At 41.9% G+C, this 19,946-nt stretch overlaps 1 protein-coding gene across 3 annotated transcripts; it reads right to left on the bottom strand.

Annotated features, from left to right (window-relative positions):
• Window positions 1-372: 372 nt before the first annotated feature.
• Window positions 373-15,588, bottom strand: dync2i1 (dynein 2 intermediate chain 1). Of its 3 annotated transcripts, XM_023972937.2 has the most exons (23): window positions 15,447-15,588; window positions 14,999-15,052; window positions 14,190-14,904; window positions 14,037-14,104; window positions 13,514-13,756; window positions 13,233-13,301; window positions 9,718-9,789; window positions 9,251-9,470; window positions 8,899-9,001; window positions 5,541-5,670; window positions 5,133-5,244; window positions 4,874-4,968; window positions 4,621-4,750; window positions 4,193-4,365; window positions 3,735-3,897; window positions 3,291-3,404; window positions 2,934-2,995; window positions 2,699-2,750; window positions 2,543-2,606; window positions 2,173-2,272; window positions 1,795-1,926; window positions 1,452-1,675; window positions 373-1,092 (listed from the first exon to the last, which is right to left on the bottom strand). In XM_023972937.2, the coding sequence occupies exons 1-23, from the start codon at window positions 15,459-15,461 to the stop codon at window positions 921-923; spliced, it is 3,282 nt and encodes a 1,093-aa protein (XP_023828705.1). In that variant the 5' UTR covers window positions 15,462-15,588; the 3' UTR covers window positions 373-920. The 3 variants fall into 3 exon arrangements, with proteins under 3 accessions (XP_023828705.1, XP_023828709.1, XP_070291556.1); XM_023972941.2 differs by lacking the exon at window positions 13,233-13,301; XM_070435455.1 differs by lacking the exon at window positions 14,999-15,052 and having other exon boundaries at window positions 15,447-15,582.
• Window positions 15,589-19,946: the final 4,358 nt, after the last annotated feature.

Raw genomic sequence — 19,946 nt, 5'->3', positions numbered from 1 at the left:
TTGTAGAGAATCTTCCTTTGCCGAGCGCATACCATTCGTTGCTAGGATACTGGTCACTTGATTGAGTGAAAATGTTCTGTTTGGACTCATGTCTCTGATTTTGGAATGATTTCAAGAATTCGACTTATTTTAGGCCTACCCCAAAGCCATATTATTTGGGGCGCTGAGTTTACCCACAGAAAAACCTTTTGCAAACCAGGGCATTGAGAATCATAAAAAAGACAGAGAAATACATGAAATACTTTATTTAATGAAGTAACAAAAATCTTGCAAAATTATAGTTCTCTCATAGACAAAATACTGTAATTGTATTAACATCACATCAATAAAATGAAAAGTAGCATCTATACATTCATCATGTTGCTTAGCCCTGAAAGTTTGGTGTCACACTGAGTAATTTGGAAGGGAAGAAAACACCAAGTCCAATTTTTTCATTTCTATAAAACACACAGAACAGACATTATCGGTATGCAAATGAAAAAGTTGTTCATTTGTAAATAAGCTCAAACAAAGCTATTTTTAGTCCAATATTGTATTTCAATATCATGCCACTATGGCATCTACTGTATTTAGAATAACAAATACACAAAATAACTGAATGTGGAATGTGATAATATATATTATATATAATATATATATAGTCCATTTATATCTGCTTACATTCTGAAGTTGATCTCTTTACTGATCTAGAGATGACTGCGATTACCACTGTATGAACACATTTTATCTAACAGTGAGCCCCTGGGTTGTATCCACTAGGAACCAAACGGAAGAAAACGATGAGGGACTAACTGAATTTGTCCAATAAGAAACACTAGTGATATGTTATGACTCCCTATGACTCATTGCAAAAAGTTTCAGTAAAAAAAAAAAACGTTTTAAACAGTTTGCACAAATGAATACACTCCTGACATATAACTTCAAAAGGCCTCCTGCATCATAATCTGTAGTTTCTCCAGGTCAGCAGATTCAGGCACTGTAAATCTCTTGCTGAAATACTGCATTTCTATCTTCCCCGACTGCGTTGCCAGTGATATTCCTGAATAGGTGTTCTGCTTTGCAGGGTCACCAAAAACAGACATGGCTGTTACCCTGAGGAGAAAGAAACAGACAAATGAATCAGGCATCATGAACATGTATTATTGATGTGAGATTTTTTTTTAAACACCTTCCCCCAATCACTAACTGGGGGATACATCACTCATATTCCATCCAGTTAAAATCAATTTATCTGCATTCTGCTCTTCATTAGTTATGCAGTAGTTATACAAATGACACCTGCACTTTGTTGTTTCCATACTAATCTGTTGTTATTTACACAGAACCCTCCGCATGCTTTCATTTTTTGTCTTGGGCCATCGTCTGACAAACATTGAAATACATAATTCAATTATTTTGTAACTGAGAGTTAAAACATTTTTTTTTTTTTAAGAAGAGTCATTAATAATTACCTGTCAGCATCAATCTTTTCAGTGATCACAGGCTCAAAGTCTTTCTCCAGCAGGTCCCATATGTGAAGGTAGGAGGCAGCATCCAGAACACAGAAGACTGTTGGCCTGGTCTGGGCCCACTGTACTGACACCACCGGCTGCCCTGCTGTACTGCTGGTCCACTCCATCAGAGGCTGCTCACTCAGCACTGTGTGTAGTCTGACACTGCCATCCCCACAGCCCACCTGGAACGCAGAGAAGCGCACACACAGTTCATACGTAAAACATTCACATACACACGAACATGCACAAACACACACAACATGAATCTCAGATACATCAATCTCAACAGCACTGATCTCACCAGGAAAATGGGTTCGCCGAAGGGAGAAAAGTCGATGGAGGTGACATCAACGGGTCTGAATCCAACCACCTGAGGCCTGTAGAACTTTGGAGGAGCCTTTAACCCGTGACTGGTCCCATGGTTCACAAGACCCTATGAACAACACACATTGCCCAATACATACCATATGACACAGTGTGACTTCTGTTTATTCTGTCCACATGATCCTGGACATACTCGATGGATGCGTCTCAAATGGCACACTATTCCCTATACAGTGCACTACTTTTTGCAAGAATTTGAGACGCATCCACAACGTTGGTCATATCCAGGATGTCTAAAATGACAAACAGTGAAACAGAGAGAGAAGATGACAAACATTGATTTGATACTGCTCACCATATTTGTGGCAATGAAAAAATGGTTGGAATCAGAAGGCAGAAATTTTAACAGCAGTGTCTGTAACAGTGTTGTTTTCTTAGCGTCTCGCGTCGAAGACCTGGAGAGAGAGAGAGAAAAAGACAGACTGAAATAAATACCCAGTCGTGTCAGTAGGTCACGAGATTCCAGGCAAAAAAAACACACGACACCAGCTGCACGTTAACAGATACATATTTGACCACTGAATCATGTCAGTCTTGTCAGCCGACAACAACAACTGTCCGTACGACATGTAAAAACAAGCTTGTTGTGTACCGCGGGGGCCCACGTCGTGGGTATTTTTGGCCCGCTGACTGGCAGTGATGAATTAAATATCTATCCGTCTCACCTCTCGCTGGTGGTGAGGACTGTGGAACTGTGGAGCAGTTTCACTTTACCCCCAGGCCGGAGCCCTGCAAGAGAAACAGCCAGGGTGAATTGAGTGGGAGAAAAAAAATAAACATTGAAAGTAATGGAGGAAACATGTTAAACGTGACTGACTCACCCAGGTCTGTGTGCGAGCCGGCGTCGTTGGCTTTAGGGAGCTCCAGTACCACCTGTGGGACAGAGATGGTAACAACAGCATTGCAGAAAGACACTTTAATAATGATCCTTCTGTGCGGTTAGTAAACAGACCAAACGCATAATTCAAGATGACCAGTTGTACAGTTAGTGTATAAGAAGTTATAGTGGTGATGCTAAAGTATGGGGCGGCGTTGTAGCATACTAAAGACACTTACCCATAGATTCAGAACCCCATTTCCATCAAGAGAAGCCAACTGGAATGACAATCCTGATGACTCTAAGTTTGAAATTAAAGGAAGACTTTAGCTCACCATAACAAAATGCTACTATAATTGTGTGTTTCTCGTAGACTATGTCCCAATTATCTTTCCTTACTTCCAAAGTGTGCACTTGTTTACTTCCCTTGACAGATTTAAAAGAAAATAGCTGGTATAAGAAATATGCTGAAAACTCCAACTAGCCCCTGCCTGCACCAATCCAAGGCTTTTAGACTTGTGGAAAGTAGTAAACGAGTGCCAACTCCAGGAAAAAGAAGATATCATTGGGAGGCACACCAAGTCTAGTTGGAGTACCTTCGTCAGAAGCCAAAAGGGGAAGCTCTGGCCTCAGGCCCTCAGCCACGGTGGCAGGGACGGCCTCCACAGAGCTCACTGAGGACATGTGGCCCGACGCTGCCAGCACGGCATCTGATGACAGGGTGACAGAGGAGGTGACATTAACAGCCATCATTAACCTACTCATAAACAGGAGACGACACTCCTGGAAACTAGGAGTTGATACGCATCTCTCTCAGTTCAAGAAGATATTCTTAGAGCACATATGAAAGTGTAGATGAAGTATTTTCATATGGGTGTCAGCCAAATCAAAATGCCTGCCTTGATGTATATCTTACATGCAATACAACAATAAACAGGAAGAGATGAGTAGTCCCGGTGCAAAAAAAAACTGAAACTTTTCATAAAAGCATGAAACTTGGAAAAAAACGGAGCCAGAGGAAAAATCTTTTGATCGCTGACCTGTGGAGAAGGTTGGGTGGCGAAGAGTCCAGTCGTTCTCCCCTATTCTTAAAGTGTAATGGGCACTGGCGTGCTCCCTCAAGTCCCACAAGACTACAGAACCCACGGACGTGCCCGCAAACACCAGCGTGGCTTTACCAGGGCTGAAGCAGCAGCAGTGCACCTGAAGGGCAAAAACAGAGAGTTGCAGTCTTGTTTCCTCTAATGCTGATGCCAACCAGAAACACATGGGTAGTGTAGCCCCTCAAACACATCCTCGTTGATAACGCCCATCAAATCCTAAATCAAAGCTTCAAATAGGGTTCTCAGATTTCCCAGAAATCCTGGTTGCAGTTTCCCGCTTATTTCGGGAATCTTCCAAAAGGGATTTCTGGAAAACCTGGGAATTTTGGGAAAGTTAGCAGAATTTTGCAACCCCATCTAAAACGACTCTCTGAGTTGCAGTGGTTTAGTGGCACCTCGGACTCGTAGACAAGAATCTTCTGTGGGCGGGAGGGCTCCCAGATGTTCCAGATACAGATGATGGTCTTGCTGTCGAGGCGCACGGCGCTGGGCTTGGCTGAGGGGCTGTGCACGGACAGCATGGTCTGCCTCTGCACCTGGGAGAATTGAACCAGGCTGATCTGACGACCTGCAAGCAGGGACAACAACAGGACCGAGACAAACTAGCTCATATACAAACATGGCAAAAATAGCATTGGTTGTTATGGGTGCTGCCTTTGGGAACACGGGCCACAGACCTTCAGTTCAGGACAGTGGCAAGACCCAAGTTGTTGATTGATAGTGCATGGCATGAGCTAATTAGGGACTGTTCTACACTGCAATGACAGCAATGTGAATGGCTGAACACAAAGTACGGACATTATTTGGGTGTCAGGTAACTTGCCATATAGAAATGGAAGCTTGGTATTGAGCTGTAAACACCCGTCGCTGAAAGAGAGAGTGTCTGCTTGAGTCCTCAGCTTCTTCAGTGATTGCTTCTCAGCCCTATCCTCTTCCAACAGTACCGCAACCACCTAATAACAACAAAACAGAGAGCACAAAGCACTAGTAACGGCAAGAAGAGGGAAAATTTGCAATATAGCGACGACAAAATGGTTACTTTGATTCTAAGAAAAATGTAGTATCATAGGCTATACCTGTGAAGCTGAGCGCAGAAATGTTGCTAGGCGCTGTGAATCGATGCTCAGTTTGGTCACAGATTCATCAGACGCCTCGTGGGAAAGTTTAGGACCTGTTGCAACGTGGGAATAAAACACATTCCAAATGGCAGCACATTCCCTACATAGTGCACTACTTGCTCTGGTCAACCGCAGTGCCCTATAAAGGGAGTAGGGTACTATTTCGGATGTAGTCATAGATTTGATAGAATACAGACCACAGTGCACGTTTCCTCACCTCCACAGCCTACGTTCCTCTCCGCAGGATGCTGTGTCCACTTCTCGCTCATCTCGATCTCCTCCGTTTGAATGTCGCGATCAGTATTGTCCTCGTTGCACTGGACGTAAGCCTGGAAAGTGAGGATGCATTGGGTTTATCACATTTATATGAATAAAAAGACAAGCAAGCTTACTGTCACAATGATGTCATTAACGATCAGACCAGGGTTCAGATACTATTTGAACTCTTTCAAATACTTTTAGAGCTTACGGTAGCCTGTCTGGAGTACCAGACCGGTGGCTTTTCCACTATTTGCAACTATTCTATTTGTTCCTTTGTGCCAGGCAAGCTCAATTAAGCCCAAATAAAGTATTTGAAATGATTTTGAATAGTATTTGTACCCAGGTCTGTTAAGCATTCACAAACCTGTTTAGTGTTTGTTGTTCCAAAGTTTTTGATGTACATGTCATATTCATTGACAGGGGGCAGATCCAGGAGGGAGAAGGTGATGGAGTAGTCCAGGTCGATCAGGCGAAGCAGCTCTGTACTGCGTTTCCTGGGGTGGGCCATATCACATACACAGAGTAGGAGATATTATATAGCAGGTTTAGGAAACAAGGAAACACAACAGATATCTCACTCTCCAACCAAGGCGCATGAATTGAGGAGCAAATTGAAATTAAGGGGAAATTCAGCAACTCTTGGCGGACAGTGGAAGTTGATAAAAGTGCTTCTTTAACAGTAAAGAACAAATATAGCTGCGATCAGCAATGAACAGGGTTCACAGGATGACAGAAAGGACACAAGATCAAAAGCAAGCACTCCATCCTGTAGGAGCCATCTTCCTTTATGTGCAATCAGTGAAAGCATTACTATGTTTATCTCTCAATACCACATTGATGACGCAAGTGAAGTTTAGTCTAGTGCTGTAGGTTGGTCATCTTTCAATACAGCAGGTAGTCATTATTAAAAGTCATTACCTCATGTATTGAGTTAATTTACCAATTCTCGGGTCAAATCTGTTTGTGTAAATGGTTTAAATCTCAGTTGCTACACTCGACACTAGCGTAACAAAATACTGCAATACACTCTCACAGCTGTAATACGCTGAATAAAATATCCACTTTTCACTACGTTCAGACCAAATAATAGGGCAACAATATGCGATTATACAGATATACTAATCACGATATTTCACATTGTTTGTCCAGATCATTTAAATCTAACATTAATTTGCATGAAACAAAGTCCACTTGATCAATATTTATTGCTCTAGTATCCTATGTTGCCACTGGTGCCAATGACATCTATAGTGCCACTAACTGGTCTGGTGCAGGCATCTAAGGTTGCAGTGGCTTTATATTCACACAGTTTCTAAAGGACATATACATAAGCTGTGCATACCATATTTCATGGCCCCTTGTCCATCTGTTCAGTTCTTATAGCCCTGGTGTGACATAGTGCCATCTAGTGGTGTACTGTGGTCGAAATTGAATGTGGAAACTAATCCTTCATTGAATTCATTGAGTCTATATACCAAATCTGGAGTCAATCTGACTCATGGTTCATGAGAAGATGAATGCAGATGATTTTGAGCATTAGTGTTACATATGCAAAGATTTTTATTTATTTTTAATTTTTAAATAGTTTCCTTGTTCTTGCGGTTCATCTTATGAACGTCCAAGTTGATAGGCCATTGTGGAGTTTGATTTACAGTGGTTTAAATGGACACCTAGGATTTTTGATATAACTCCGCCATCTTTTCACCAATCCCTTAGATTAATATATATATATTTTTTTTAAATTGCAACCCTACCATGTAAAAAAATGTATGTTATCAAAGGTCAATGTTAACTTTTTTATCTTTTTTTTTATCAGTCTGACAGTACTTTTGACAGTATTTCAATATGAAGAAATGATGGTTTGAAGTGACTAAAATGCATCAGAAAGGTAATAGGAAGTACAGAAGATCATCAGGCAATAATTTTGTATGATATTCTGTGTAGAAAAGAACATCATTATTGATGATGTTCTTTCGTCCCCAGTCTGATTTAGTGCCTGGTCTGGTCCATTCTGTTCTAATGACTCTGTTCTAAAGCCTGCCAGGCTTCAGGGAAACAGAAGACACATACGTGAGAGTCTTATCTTTCAGTGATGAGGTCATAATATGTTGTAGCTTAAACTGTTCAAAAGATTGAGCCACATTTGCAGGAAGAAAACAGAAACCACAACTGTTTTTTTTATTTGATTTCAGATTTTCTCTCAACTTAATTTTCAAATCAGGCAACCCCACATGGGGTCGTGTCCAATGTTCCCTCTGATATTTTTCTGCTGAGTGCAAACCTGAACCTTGTGAAATCTCTGTGCGACTTCCGAGACGCGTTAACTGTGAACACTGAGGCTGTAAGGCTTTAATTTATTGTTTTAACAGTGGCCAATCAAGCTACTGTGGCTATTTGATCATAATGTCGGCCTACCATAAAAAATAATAATGAAAATGCATCACATAACATTTTAACATGGAAATAGCAGTTCTATCGTTCGGCCTACAGTAGCAGCCAATGTGTGGTGTTTCAATGTAGATCTCCGTTCCATGAGACTTTGAAAAAAACATGCAGGGTTTGACATTGACCTGTTTATCCACTTGTCTTTCAGACAAGGAGGTGACTGAACGTTTTGTTTTGTTGTTTGATGCAAGAAACCACTTTACAAAATAAAATGCATTTATTATTCCCATACAATTATTACAGAGAATCAGACAAATTATTCTACCCTCTGCCTATTAGGTACTTAGCTTATTCAAGCCTGTCTAAAAATAAACAACTGCCCCTTTAAGACATACCTGATTCCCTTTTCAAAGATGGCTAGATGCATGTACACGTTTTGTGCTCTTGTAGGAAGCAATCACTCGCACATTGCTGACTACAAATTAGCTATAACTGGACTAATAACTCACTAACTAGCAAAGAATATAAACAAATGTGCACACGTGGCTATCCGCAGCTCAAGCTTTGATCTCAAAACAAGGCTAATAATCCAGCTCATAGTGAATGGCACAAATCCATATATGGCAACGGTCTATTTGCATATAGGCCTACTGCAGCTCTGATTGGTTATGGCGCACCGGTATGTGTAGAGTATGGACCTGAGTCGTGCCTGTGCAATAGAATCCTACTCCAATGCGCTCTCTTGCATAATAAGTTTTGCATACTAAGTCTTCTTGCATAGTTAGTTTTGTTTCGGGATGTTGCATTGAAAGTGGCTAATATTGCGTTGACTCGATCACAATTCCCACAGTAAAGGGAAATGTTGATAGTGTTAACTAATGGGAGCTGCGTGCCAGTGTACAGTTTAGAGGGAACATTGGTTGTGACCCTTAGCTTTCAAGTTTCTAAGTCAAACTGGGGTGACGGATATAAGGGTTTAAGTGAGACTGCTTATAACAGCGCCACCTATAGGCCAATCGGTGCCATTATTTTTTATGAAGTTACTCATGGCCTCTAGTCTCTGTGTGGCAAATAATAAAAAAGTTACCAATCTATATTTGAGATATTTGACCATGTAAAGTGGAAATAAACCTATCAATTCAGAGAATAACAATAGGTTTCAAAGCTTCACTGTGAGCCCCTAATAAACTTCCACTGTCCTCCAAGCGTTGCTGAATTTACTCTTCACATCAGTTGACTCACAGGGTTTAAAGTAGGCCTCTGAATCTATCAATTTTAACTGCATTTCCCTCTCTTTAAATATTTATCACACTCACAGTTAGTTCCATTAGACTTACTTCTGTTTGCTGGCAACCTTTTTGCTGACCTCACGATGCTTCGCAGCGACAAAGTCCATGAACCTCCCGTGCTGTGAAACTTTACTTTGAGGCGTTTCAGAATCTATGGCCAAGAAATGTTTTCGTTATTCAAACAGGCTTTGTAAAATTTGTCCTAAAAGACAGTCCTAAATAATAAACAAGTCTTTATTGTTCATACCAGGGTCCTATCAACCAAACGGGCTGAAACGGAGAGCGACCTACCAGAATGATCCAATAAGATAAAAAAAAAAAAAAGGTTTTCCATTCGAAAATGTTTTGCTATGGTATGCACTCTTGATTACGAACAAGTAGTGTTGAGCATTTACCATACCTCTTGACCTTTTGGGTCTGTCGTCCTCCTCTGTGCTTAGCCTGGGCTGGGCAGAGCCCACTCTCTCGTTCTCCTCATCCATGGCTCTCCGAATGCCCTCGATCTCCTCCCTTCTCTGTGAACTAATTTCCTCCCTCTCTTCTCTCTCTTCATGGCTGCGTGTCTGCTTTTCATCCTCTCCCTCGCTGTCATCCACATCCTCAAAATCCTCCTCATAATCCTTTGGAGATAAAAAAAATATGTTTTCAGTTGCTCTTATAATGAATGGTGTTGTAACAACTAGTAACACGTGTAACTGCCATCTCAATGCTGCTTGTCAGTGCTTGAATACATTTAATCACTCACCATTTTCTGGAAAAGCAATCCATTTAGAGCATGCATGATGTATAATGAAACAAAAGAAGAAAACTGAAATACAAATGAGTTACTAAGAAAATTCACCCTCTATAGGCTTTGATTCTTCTCACCTCAAAGTCCTCTTCATAGTCCTGAGCTTCATCATAGTCACGGTCCTCAGCCGGAGCTTCCGCGATTTCCACCTACAGATGCAGTTCATTTCAGATGCAATTATTTTCAGATGCAATTCATTTCAGTCAATAGCTTGTATTTAACATATCTAACTTCATGTGAGACCTGCGGTGCATTCAGTTTGGTTCAACATTTGCTACGTTGCGGTTTGTACTTAATGACACGTTTACTAAAAACGGTGTTCACCGTTTGTCCTTTGAAGTACGTTTGCTCTTTTGGTGGGTGTGGCCTGGTTAATATGGGTGTGACCATTTGAAATCACAAAACGTGTGCAGCACACCATACACAATCACCCTCTGAGCCACCATAATCGCAACGTTCTTCAACTGAACGCACCCCTATTAGTTAAATACATAGACAAATATACAGAGCATTTTCAGAAATAGTAAATCCATGTGAATGTTACCATGCAACAAGCTAGAGCATGGGTGCATTCGGAAAGTATTCAGACCCCTTGACTGTTTCCACATGTTGTTACGTTACAGCCTTATTATAAAACTAATAATACACTTTCTTTACCCCCAACAATCTACACACAATATCCTATAATGACAAAGTGAAAACAGATTTTTATTTTTTTGCAAATGTATTAAAAATAATAAACTGAAATAGCTTATTATGAGACTCTAAATTGAGCTCAGGTGCATCCTGTTTCCATTGATCATCCTTGAGATGTTTCAACAACTTGAATGGAGTCCACCTGTGGTAAATCCAGTTGATTGGACATGATTTGGAAAGGCACAAACCGGTCTATATAAGGTCCCACAGTTGACACTGCATGTCAAAGCAAAAACCAAGCCATGAAGTCGAAGGAATTGTCCGTAGTGCTCCGAGACAGGATTGTGTCGAGGCACAGATCTGGGAAAGGGTACCAAAACATTTCTGCAGCATTGAAGGTCCCCAAGAACACAGTGACCTCAATCATTTTTTAAATGTAACCTTTATTTAACTAGGCAAGTCAGTTAAGAACAAATTCTTATTTACAATGACGGCCTACCCCGGACGACGCTGGGCCAATTATGCGCCGCCCTATGGGACTCCCAATCACGTCCGGATGTGATACAGCCTGGAATCAAACTAGGGACTGTAGTGACGCAAACTAGGTCTTGCACTGAGATGCAGTGCCTTAGACCGCTGCGCCACTCGGGAGCCAGCTTGGATTTTTAAACGGAAGAAATTTGGAACCACCAAGAATCTTCCTAGAGCTGGCCACCTGGCCAAACTGAGCAATCAGGGGAGAAGGGCCTTGGTCAGGGAAGTGGCCAAGAACCAGATGGTCACTCTGACAGAGCTCCAGAGTTCCTCTGTGGAGATGGGAGAACCTTCCAGAAGGACAACCATCTCTGCAGCACTCCACCAATCAGGTCTTTATGATAGACTGGCCAGACGGAAGCCACTCCTCAGTAAAAGGAAAATGACAGCCCGCTTGGAGTTTGCCAAAAGGCACCTAAAGGACTCTCAGACCATGAGAAACAAGATTCTCTGGTCTGATGAAACCAAGATTGAACGCTTTGGCCTGAATGCCAAGCGTCACGTCTGGAAGAAACCTGGCACCATCCCTACGGTGAAGCATGGTGGTGACAGCATCATGCTGTGGGGATGTTTTTCAGCGGCAGAGAGTCTAGTCAGGATCGAGGGAAAGATGAACGGAGAAAAGTATAGAGAGATTCTTGATGAAAACCTGCTCCAGAGCACTCAGGACCTCAGACAAGCACACAGCCAAGACAACGCAGGAATGGTTTTAGGACAAGTCTCTGAATGTCCTTGAGTGGCCCAGCCAGAGCCCGGACTTGAACCCGATCGAACATCTATGGAGAGACCTGAAAATAGCTGTGCAGCAACCCTCTCCATCCAACCGGACAGAGCTTGAGAGGATCTGCAGAGAAGAATGGGAGAAACTCCCCAAATACAGATGTACCAAGCTTGTAGCGTCATATCCAAGAAGACACGAGGCTGTAATCGCTGCCAAAGGTGCTTCAACAAAGTACTGAGTAAAGGGTCTCGATACTTATGTAAATGTGATAGTCCAGGTTTATTTTTTTTAATACATTTGCAAAAATGTATAAAAAACAGTGTTTGCTTTATGGGATATTGTGTGTAGATTTGAGAAAAAAAAAAATATTTCATCCATTTTAGAATAAGGCTGAAGCTTGTAAGTCAAGGCACCTGAATACTTTCCAAATGCACTGCATGTGAAGGCAAGCAAAGCAATGAAGCCATCAACAAAAGGTGCCACTGCAAACATTTGCCAATAAATGAAAGAGAAATATTAGAACAGATTGGATAATACTGTGGGGCCATGTTAACATAAGCAAGCATTTAAAAGGTAAATGGGTTCTCACACACCAAATGCATATCAGCCAATGAAAAGCGGCGATATACATGCATGTGACGCTAAATCGTAGCTGGTCCCATCAGATAACACGTTAGCCCTATGCTAACCTCAACAGGTGGTACTGATTATATCCTGGCACAACTTCTTCAGCCTATGAAAGATCTTAATATATCTTTATATCCACCAACCAATGGCATTTCTTAAAATAGGTCAACCCTGGCCACTGGAGGGATATTTTAAACCTACATATTCAAGGTTTACTTGATCTGTTGGTCTGTAACAAAATGTTGTGTGCCAATATTGCACTGATGCGTCCTTGACTAGGCTACTACTAATGTTAAACAACAGTTTCACTTCACGGTGGCACATACTGCTAAAGCGGTTGACTCGCAATCGATAGTGCATTTAACTGTGGGTTTGAATAGAGCCCCCCTCGCAGCAAGTATTTTTGTTGAGGAAAAAAACTGTCCACTGCCGGTCCTTGATGCTCGCCGACCCTTGCCACAATCTGAGACAATTACGTGGTAGGCACCTTACACAGAAAGTAATTTGACCAGTCAGTCAAATACATGTGAGAGTTGCTTTGATGATCAGAACATGCTGTTGGACTTATGTACGTTAACAACACTTCCATCCATGAACAAGTGTTGGAACACGTCCAACTACTTCAACGATTATAATTGGCTGATGCACTTATAATCATAATCAGTGCCACCTGTTGAAGTTAGCATAGGGCTAACTTTTAACATGCTATCTGATTTGACGAGCTACAATTTAGCGTTGGGTCATATGCAAGTAAATCAACACTTTTCATTGGCTGATACGCATTCTGTGTGTGAGAACCCATTGAACTTTAAATGCTTGCAAGTATGGACCCTGTATATCTATAGACAAGGCTTGTCAACTTATCTGGTTTTAAATGTACTGAAATGTACAAAATGCCTCAGTCAATTTTGACAGTCCCCAATTCAAAATGCAACGCTCTTGGTCTGAATTGGGTGTGTGTTAAGCAGCTATGGTCCAAAACAAATAGCCATGCTCTATTCTCATGCTAGCAGACGTATTGACGGTAGATAGATATGGCCATGAGAAAAACCCCATCATGAAAAGATGTCTTACGGGCTCCTCTGTATCACTTAATAGTTTCTGACTAGACCTCCACGCTGACTCAGATCGCATCACTACTTCCTGGCTCACACAGGGGAAACACACAGGAAAAGAAGAGCCATGAAAACACATATATTATATATGAGGAACATCTATTGAAAAGGGAGAGGGACTGTTTATCACTTTTTGATTTCTCCATATTCCCTTTTCCTATATTATTTTATTCCTTTTTAATGATGTAAACTGTGTTGTAAAATGCACTTTGAATAAACTATTGACTCTATGACACTAACCTTAGTTTTAACAGGCTCTGTCTTATCCTTGTGAACTCTGAGGTCTGAGGATGATGATGATTTCTTGGTGCTGGTCCGTTCTGTGGGATCCCTCTCAGGACCTGCTTCTTCTCTGTGCCTCCTCTCTCTATGTTTATCCCTCTTTCCCTCCCTCTCTCTGTCCGGCCCCTTCCGTTCCCTGTGCACTCGCTCACGCTCCACTTCTCTGGATTCACCGTCATGTCTCCGACTTTCACCTGTATCCTGTAACAAAAATATACCCCAGGATGTGAGCCAGGGTGTAGGGTGAAGTTGTCCCTGGATTCTGCTCATACATTTACATCTTGGATCAGTTTTACATTTGAACCACTAACGGTTAAGAAGGTTAGGATTGGGGGAGGTGATGCTGATCCTAGATCTGTACCTAGGGGAAACTTCACCCCAGTGTAAGCCAGCGGAACCAGTCAGACCATTGGGGTGTTGATACCTTATATTTCATTTGGGGAATAAAGAACATGTTAAGGACAATATCAAAGATGCTTACGTATTGTGCTCTCTCTTTGTGTCTCCTTTCTCTCTCCTCCTTTTCTTTTCTATGTTGCTCCCTGTATTCTGAAATAAAAATAAAAACGTATTGACATACGATGATTAGTGAGGTAGTAAGATGTTGACATATTTTTCACCTGGATTACTGTACCTCTTTCCTCCTTTTGTCCTGAATGCTCTTTGTCCGTGTGTCTTTCTTTTCTTTCCTTGTCTTTCTGCGATCTGTCCTTGTAGCGTTCACTCTCTTTCAGATACTCCCTCTCCTTATGTCTATCTCTCTTCTCACGATCATGCTCTCTATCCCTGTCTCTCCCTCCCTCCGCCCTCTCCTCATTTCTCTTTCTATCTCTGTCAGACCTTCGCTCCCTGTCCCTCTCACCTGTTTCACTCTCCTTGTTTTTCTCCTTCTCTTTATCCCTGTCGCTCTTCCTCAGCTCATCTCTTTCCCTCTCCCTTGTCCTCTCTGTATCCCTTTCTCTGGCCTTTACCCTCTCCCTATCCCTGTTTTCTTTTTCTTCTCTATCATGTATTTTGTCCCGACTGTCTCTGTCCCCATTCCTGTACTTAACATTCTCTGTGCCTTTAATAACCCTATCTTGCTCTCTGCTCTTTTCTTTGTCTCTCTCCTCCTTTTCGCCTGTCCTGTCTCTCGAGCCGTCTTTCCTTCTGTCTTGATGCCTGTCCTTGTCTGTATCTCTGGGTTTTGTTCTCTCTTGGGTCCCATCTCTCTCTCTGTTCTTCTCTCTCTCCCTTCTGGCCTCCCTCTCTGGGTCTCTGTGGCGTCGCTCGACTGACTCCCCCGTCCTGTGGCTTCTCTCATCATCTCTCTTCCTGCTGCTGCTAGAGTCTTCATTGTGTCCTCCACCCTGACAACAAGACACATTATTCATTGCACATGATACAATCGAGACAAGCTTATCATAAAACATTTTGCTACACTTGTCACGTTACTGAATTTACCCTTATGTGCCTCCTAAGGTCATCTGATTTCCATGTATCTTCCTTTGTTATTTTCTAAATAATAGACAAGGAATACATCATTATTCTCACTGACAATGCGCACAGCAATAACCAAGACTGACTTTGCTGCAAAGAATATTGATGCATAGCTATAAATGTAGCTAGCTAATTATCAATTGGTTTGATAACCAATCAACTAACTAGTCTTGCTTGTAGATTGTTCTCTAGCAATATAGCTAGCTAACGTTACTAAGTTAGTTAGATAGCTAGCTAAAGCAGGTTATTCCTGGCTGGACTAACTAACGTTGGCGTTAGCTGCCTAGCAAGCTACTACTACTGTACGGGTGAGATGTAGCTAGTTAGCTAAATTAGCTAGCCTAATGTTACCTATCTCTACATTTGCACGCATATATGTGTAAAATTGTTATGTATTTAGTCACCATTTTACCTTATCTGTAGGCATGTTATCGCCTGTCTCTTCCTCATGAAATATTCAACTTATATCAGAAATAAAGCTTACGAATTTGTGTTGACATTATTCAGCGACTTGACACCAGATTTCGATTGCGCAAGCGCACTTGACTGAAACTAAGGTAGGTGCGTCATGTTCTCTTGACAACAGGATTTTCAACCGATCGAAGAGCTCTCTGGACGCAAAGAACGAATCACCATGGATACACAGTCCAAATATATCAATAGCAGATACATCTATTTATCATGGCAAGTCCAGACCCTACTCTACAATGACTAAATTCCATTATATTGGCAGGTCTGTGTAATGCCATATAATCATCATGCAGATTAAAACAAATTAAAAACTGCATGAATATGCTTTATTTAGTGTATCCCGGATGCTAGTCAGTTTCTGCTCTTATGAAATTGTCTAGCCCAAACAAAGCAAAGGCCAGCAAATGGCGTTATTGATCTGGTATTTATGGTTTCATTTTACCGTCCAAACGCATTGTATGCAGCCGGCAATACACTCATATCCCCGTGGACCGGTTCGTACCTAAAATATTATCCATTCAGGATGCAAAGTCGTCGATTTCCTACTTAACAAGATTTAATGGCGAGAAGGCAGAAAAAAATATATATAAATGTGTATATTTTATTTTTGGGGATTAATCACATTATTTATTATTTTGTTGTTTTATTTGTATTATTATTATATATTTTTTATTTTTTTATTTTTTCAACAATAATTACAATATTACACATCAATATTCAATCTTATATCTTATAATCTTATAATATATCAATCTTGATCCAAATCAGTCAGGTTTCAAGACTAGTCATTCAACTGAGACTGCTCTTCTCTGTGTCACGGAGGCGCTCCGCACTGCTAAAGCTAACTCTCTCTCCTCTGCTCTCATCCTTCTAGACCTATCGGCTGCCTTTGATACTGTGAACCATCAGATCCTCCTCTCCACCCTCTCCGAGCTGGGCATCTCCGGCGCGGCCCACGCTTGGATTGCGTCCTACCTGACAGGTCGCTCCTACCAGGTGGCGTGGCGAGAATCTGTCTCCGCACCACGTGCTCTCACCACTGGTGTCCCCCAGGGCTCTGTTCTAGGCCCTCTCCTATTCTCGCTATACACCAAGTCACTTGGCTCTGTCATATCCTCACATGGTCTCTCCTATCATTGCTATGCAGACGACACACAATTATCTTCTCCTTTCCCCCCTCTGATAATCAGGTGGTGAATCGCATCTCTGCATGTCTGGCAGACATATCAGTGTGGATGACGGATCACCACTCAAGCTGAACCTCGGCAAGACGGAGCTGCTCTTCCTCCCGGGGAAGGACTGCCCGTTCCATGATCTCGCCATCACGGTTGACAACTCCATTGTGTCCTCCTCCCAGAGTCTAAGAACCTTGGCGTGATCCTGGACAAACACCCTGTCGTTCTCAACTAACATCAAGGCGGTGACCCGTTCCTGTAGGTTCATGCTCTACAACATTCGCAGAGTACGGCCCTGCCTCACGCAGGAAGCGGCGCAGGTCCTAATCCAGGCACTTGTCATCTCCCGTCTGGATTACTGCAACTCGCTGTTGGCTGGGCTCCCTGCCTGTGCCATTAAACCCCTACAACTCATCCAGAACGCCGCAGCCCGTCTGGTGTTCAACTATCCCAAGTTCTCTCACGTCACCCCGCTCCTCCGCCTTCTCCACTGGCTTCCAGTTGAAGCTCGCATCCGTTACAAGACCATGGTGCTTGCCTACGGAGCTGTGAGGGGAACGGCACCTCCGTACTTCAGGCTCTGATCAGGCCCTACACCCAAACAAGGCACTGCGTTCATCCACCTCTGGCCTGCTCGCCTCCTACCTCTGAGGAAGTACAGTTCCCGCTCAGCCCAGTCAAAACTGTTCGCTGCTCTGGCACACCCAATGTGGAACAAACTCCCTCACGACGCCAGGTCAGCGGAGTCAATCACCACCTTCCGGAGACACCTGAAACCCCACCTCTTTAAGGAATACCTAGGATAGGATAAAGTAATCCTTCTAACCCCCCCCCCCCCCCCCCCCTTAAAAGAGTTAGATGCACTATTTTAAAGTTGTTGTTCCACTGGATATCATAAGGTGAATGCACCAATTTGTAAGTCGCTCTGGATAAGAGCGTCTGCTAAATGACTTAAATGTAATGTAAATGTAAATCAATACAGCGTACCTTGCTAGTGGCTAATGCTACTTCCTGATGTTGAGGCCTACTGCCAGGGGTAAACAACAGACTGCTGCAACCTAATTGGCTGAACGCGATACGCGTCCTTGACTAGCTTTCAGCGGCATTAACCACTCTAGCATGGTGATGTTTCATAAAGCAAGTACGCATATTTTCCCCGGTTTTTTCGCCATTAAATCTAGTTAAGGAGGAAAGTGATGCATTTGTAGCCTGACTGAATAATGTGTTAGGTACGAACCGGTCCAGGGGAACACAGGTGTCTCGCGTGCTGCAAACAATGCGTTTGGACGGTAAAATGGACAATAATCACTATTGACATCTTTCGGCCTGTGGGCTATGAATTGTCATGCCAAACTGTTGGCAACATGGCTCAACAAATCTGATATATAAAAAAAACGTGTATTTATATATATATACACAAAAATAATAATATATTAACTTGTATTTATTCAGGGTAGCCCAATTGAGACCAGGGTATCATTCCCAATGGTGCCCTGAGTAGCCTACAAACATTTTTATCACGAACAGGTAGCTACATTAACTTTAAAAATAAAACCAGAATAATAAAAATAACCACAAGGCACAACCTCAACGCCATAATTTCAACAAATAAACCACTACAATCAATCGAAACAATTGCAGTCCCCAATAAATTAATTCAATACCAGAGTCCTAAACTGCCCTAGTGGCACCAGGGAATCAAGATGTAAGGAATTTTGTAGGTTATTCCTACAATGGGGGACACTAAAACTAAAGGAGGATTTACCTAAATTGGTTGAGACCAGAGGGACCTCCAGAGCTAACCAATCCTGCGAGCGGGTTTGGTAGATCATTCTTTGTTCGTTAGCAACGAATTTAGGTAAATTGGAAGCTTGTGTAGTAGAGCTTTGTAAACAAAATGGGAATAATGATGGGACTTTAATGAGGACCAGCCAACCTTTTGATACAGGATGTAGTTGTGAGTATTAAAACTGTCACCTGTGATAAAGGGAAGGTCGCTATGGTAGAGGGCATCCAAAGATTTAAGTGTAGTGTCTGCTGCTATCTGGTAAAAGGTGCCAACACCATAGTCAAGAAAGGAAAGTTGACTGTATAATCTGCTTCCTGCTATTTAGGGAGAGGCTAAATATATTTATTAAAAAGAAGCCCACTTTAAATCTTAGCTTTTCAACTAGTTCATCCAAATGTTTTTTCAACATGAATTCTTTGTCAATCCAAATGACCAGGTATTTATAGGCGGGAACCCAATCGATGGGAGAACCATCCAATGAATACATATGAAGTTCATCTGAATTTTTTTTTCAGGAATTAGAGAACAACATGTTTGTATTCTTGCCCACATCAATCAAGTACACTTTTGAAACTAACCAGGGCTTTCTGTAAGGTGACAAAGTCACATCGCAGCTCTAACATAGTCTGGGAAACAGTTGGGGCAATGACATACATAACAATGTTGTCAGCATATAGATTAATATTACACTTTTTAACAGATAGACCAGTATTATTTATATAAATAATAAAGAGAACAGGTCCCAGACTACCGACGCCTGCGGTACACCTTTTGTAATATCCAGGAAACTTGACACCATCAGAAATCATGCAGGGAGTCCTATCTGACAGATCATTCTCAAACCACTTGCAAGAAGCCTGATCCAGGCCTATTTCAGTCAACCTTTGAATGAGAGTGTAGTCATTTGTGCATTATGTTTTGAAAAGCCATTTACCAATGGGCTAAAGTAAAAGTGACAAAGATGATGATGGATGAAGAGGATAACTGTTGTCAATACTTAGTGGTCCATACATGAGCATGTCTCTACAGTTGCCGAGTACAGGCTGGCGATTTTGTGCCTCTGTCGAATGGAGTTGCCTTGACATAACAGTTCCCTGAAGAAGTAGAAGTTGACGTTTATTGTCAGGAGTCTTGTCCTGGAGGCAGAACTGAGTGATTTCCACTTAGGCCAGCTGCAAAGTCAGAATTGGCTATATTGTAAAAATGTATGAAAACTAAAATGTCTAAAATGTCTTAATTGTCAATTAATTAATTATGTTATGGTTAGCAGTGTGATTAAGGTTAGGGTAAAGGTTAGGGTTACGTTTAACACACAGGAGGTTGGTGACACCTTAATTGGGGAGGATGGGCTCATGGTAATGGCTGGACTGAAATGATATCAAATACATCAAACACATGGTTTCCACGTGTTTGATGCCATTCCATTTACTTCTCCTAACTAGTATTATGAGCCGTCCTCCCCTCAGCAGCCTCTGCT

Source organism: Salvelinus sp. IW2-2015, linkage group LG27, assembly GCF_002910315.2.
Source record: "Salvelinus sp. IW2-2015 linkage group LG27, ASM291031v2, whole genome shotgun sequence".
Taxonomy (NCBI): Eukaryota; Metazoa; Chordata; class Actinopteri; order Salmoniformes; family Salmonidae; genus Salvelinus; species Salvelinus sp. IW2-2015.
This window is presented reverse-complemented; position numbering and strand designations above follow the sequence as displayed.

Excerpts from the sequence above, each read along its gene's own strand:
- dync2i1 (XM_023972937.2), bottom strand. Across the intron at positions 14,905-14,998 it reads ACCTTAGGAGGCACATAAGG|GGTGGAGGACACAATGAAGA; the intron begins GTAAATTCAGTA and ends TCTTGTTGTCAG. Across the intron at positions 2,751-2,933 it reads ATGGGGTTCTGAATCTATGG|GTGGTACTGGAGCTCCCTAA; the intron begins GTAAGTGTCTTT and ends TCTGTCCCACAG.